At 46.6% G+C, this 3385-nt stretch overlaps 1 protein-coding gene across 1 annotated transcript in view; it reads left to right on the top strand.

Annotated features, from left to right (window-relative positions):
• The window catches only part of LOC122543255 (aryl hydrocarbon receptor-like), a 105373-nt gene that overhangs the window by 76092 nt on the left and 25896 nt on the right, over positions 1-3385 (top strand). The window contains exon 3 of the mRNA XM_043681726.1: positions 1381-1499. Within this exon, the coding sequence (XP_043537661.1) occupies positions 1381-1499 (119 nt within the window). The remainder of the gene's footprint in view (positions 1-1380; positions 1500-3385) is intronic.

Raw genomic sequence — 3385 nt, 5'->3', positions numbered from 1 at the left:
ACGTGTATGGAATGAGCTGCCAGAGGAAGTGGTGGAGGCTGGTACAATTGCAACATTTAAGAGGCATTTGGATGGGTACTTGAATAGGAAGGGTTTGGAGGGATATGGGCCAGATGCTGGCAGGTGGGACTAGATTGGGTTGGGATATCTGGTCGGCATGGACGGGTTGGACTGAAGGGTCTGTTTCCGTGCTGTACATCTCCGTGACTCTAATTCTTATCAAGTAACTTTACATCAGGCCAAGTTTCATTTCAGCGGCAAGGGAGTGGGAAATACTGTATATACTCGAGTAATAGTCGATCTCATGTAAAAGTTGACCCCATATTTTTGGCCAAATAACCTGGTATCTTCCATATATTTTGTGTAAAAGTCAACCCTCATTCTTCACATATAACAGATCAATGTTTATGACTCAGTGTGCTGGCCGTCATGTCTCCCTCCAGCTTTCCAGTCTGCCGGTTGTTCCACTCCACTCCCGGAATTCCAGTCTGCTGGCTGTCGAGTGCCGCACCGGGTTTTCAGAATTACCATAATTCATTTTTATTTCGAGATCAGTTGGGCTTCTGCTCATGATGCGGTACAAATTTTGACGGGCATGAATTCCAGTCCCTCAAACGTAGTACCCATGTAATAGTCGACCCCTAAATTTAGTCTTAAAAATTAGTCAAAAAATTTGGCTGTTACTCGATGATGTACGGTCATTTGGGATTTGTTTTAGTAAAACCTGGGGGTTCACCTCTACCCAAGAGGGGCTAAAAAGGGAGGAAATATAGTCAATGAATATTGGTCCCTCTTTTCTCCCTCGAATATTCTCTCCCGTGAAGGTACCTGCTTTCAACCCAGCGTTCCCATCTGTCCTGCTGCAATTAGCCTGAGGCCTTGATGGACTGTAGACATCTGCCTCTGGCTTAATGGGGAAACAAGTTGGTTATCAAGTTGGGGAACCTATTTGCGTTGAGTACGGCTGACCAGGAAATTCATGGGCAGCTCGGAAGGATAAGCAGGCTGGTTGGAAAGCCTGTGTGACTGTGTTGGGAATGCTCCTTCCAGCGTCAACATGCCCGAAGTCAGACTTGAACATGACCTGAGCCTTTGGTTCTGAGGTAAAGCCTCAAGCGAGCTTCAGGCAAGCTATCCACACACCTCTACGTTATGTGGCTCCTGTTGCAAGCTGCCTGAAGCATTGGCTAAATGAGCAATAAATCTCACCCTGCTCTGCGGTGGGTGATTAAGTTAATTTTTTGCTTGACTCCCTTCGCGATGGTAAAGGACAGGGGCCTTCTGTGAATTCGGACTTCCTCCTGATCTTTCTAACCTTGTCTTTCTGACCTTTGGAGCAATTCTCACGGAATGTTTGCTGTCCTTGTGATTGCCTTACAGCTACTTTGGGGCAACAGAAGAAATGCCCACCTGCAGAGCAGGCTAACAATGCCAGACTGGACTGGCAGCTGCCAAACCACGGCAATGTAATCCTGTCCGAAGGGGAACTGCTCCTGCAGGTAAAGAAAATCAGTCAGAATTTGCTTTGGTACCTTTTGTCTTTTGTTCTAATTCATTCATGGGACATGGGCATCTCTGGTTGGGCCAGCATTTATTGCCTGTCCCTAGTTGCCCTTGGATACAACTGCTTGGCCATTTCAGCAGGCGGTTAAGAGTCAATCCTGTTGCTGTGGATCTGGAGTCACGTGTAGGCCAGACTGGGTGAGGACAGCCAACTTCCCTCCCCAAAGTGAAGTAGGTGGGTTTTATGAAAATCAATAGTGAGGCTTTTTAATTCCAGATACTGATTGAATTCAAATTCCACCATCTGCCATTGCTGGATTTAGTTCTTACCTCGGTCTAATTATAAAGAGGAAGGGCTGGGCAGGCTACGCCTGTATCCTCTGGGGTTTAGAGGAGTCAGAGGTGACTTAATTGCGACAGATAAAATCCTGAGGGGACTTGACTGGGTAGATGTGGAAAGGATGTTTCTTCTTCTGGGAGAATTTAGAACTAGGGGTCATTATTTTAAAATTAGTGGTTGCCCATTTAAGATGGAGATGAGGAAACATTTTTTTTCTCACTGAGGGTTGAGCAGTGGTTAGTACTGCTGCCTCACAGCGCCAGAGACCCGGGTTCAATTCCCGCCTCAGGCAACTGTCTGTACGGAGTTTGCACATTCTCCCAGTGCAGGGTGCTCCGGTTTCCTCCCACAGTCCAGAAATGTGCAGGTTAGGTGAATTGGCCATGGGAAATTGCCCATAGTGTTAGGTGAAGGGGTAAGTGTAGGGGAATGAGTCTGGGTGGGTTGCTGTTCGGAGGGTCGGTGTGGACTTGTTGGGCCGAAGGGCCTGTTTCCACACTGTAAGTAATCTAATCTAATCTAATCTAATCTGATCTAAAAGACAGTGGATGCAGAATCATTCATAATGTTTAAGGCAGAGGGAGATAGATTCTTGATGACCAAGGGGGATGAAAGATTATCGGGGGATATGCAGGAATGTAGAGATGAGGTTAAAATCTGATCAGCCGTGATCTTATAGAATGGTGGAAAAAAAAGAGTGGCTTACCCTTGGTCCTTCTTTGTATGACAACACCACTAGGCTTTTGCCTCCACTATTTCTTCAGGCGTTTCTCTGGACACCTCAGCTGGAGGGAAGGGGATGGTGGATGTGGGGGTCCTAACACGAGTAGGACCAGCCTTGGCTTCAGAGTCAAGGCTGGCATTCCATGAATCACAAAATGCTGGTATCCAAGTTCAGTGGGTAATAGGGAAGGCAAATGGAATGTTAGTTTTTATTTCATAGGGAATGGAGTAAAAGTTGGGATATTTTGCTAAAACTATACAAGGCATTAGTCAGCTCACAGCTTGAACACTGTGAACAGTTCTGGGCCCCTGATCAAAAGAAAGATAGACTGGCATTGGAGGCAGTCCAGAGAAGGTTCACTCGACTGATACCAGGTACAGAGGGACTGTCTTATGAGAAGAGGCTGAGTAGGTTGGGTCTGTACTCATTGGAGTCGAGGAGAATGAGAGACAACCTTATTGAAAAGTGCAGATTCTTATGGGATTTGACAGGGGAGATGTGAACATAGAACATAGAACAGTACAGCACAGAACAGGCCCTTCAGCCCACGATGTTGTGCCGACCACTGATCCTCATGTATGCACCCTCAAATTTCTGTGACCATATGCATGTCCAGGAGTCTCTTAAATGTCCCCAATGACCCTGCCTCCACAACTGCTGCTGGCAACGCATTCCATGCTCTCACAACTCTCTGTGTAAAGAACCCGCCTCTGACATCCCCTCTATACTTTCCTCCAAAAAGCTTAAAACTATGACCCCTCGTGTCATTTCTGCCCTGGGAAATAGTCTCTGGCTATCGACTCCATCTATGCCTCTCA

This window comes from Chiloscyllium plagiosum, chromosome 43, assembly GCF_004010195.1.
Source record: "Chiloscyllium plagiosum isolate BGI_BamShark_2017 chromosome 43, ASM401019v2, whole genome shotgun sequence".
Classification (NCBI taxonomy): domain Eukaryota; kingdom Metazoa; phylum Chordata; class Chondrichthyes; order Orectolobiformes; family Hemiscylliidae; genus Chiloscyllium; species Chiloscyllium plagiosum.
This window is presented reverse-complemented; position numbering and strand designations above follow the sequence as displayed.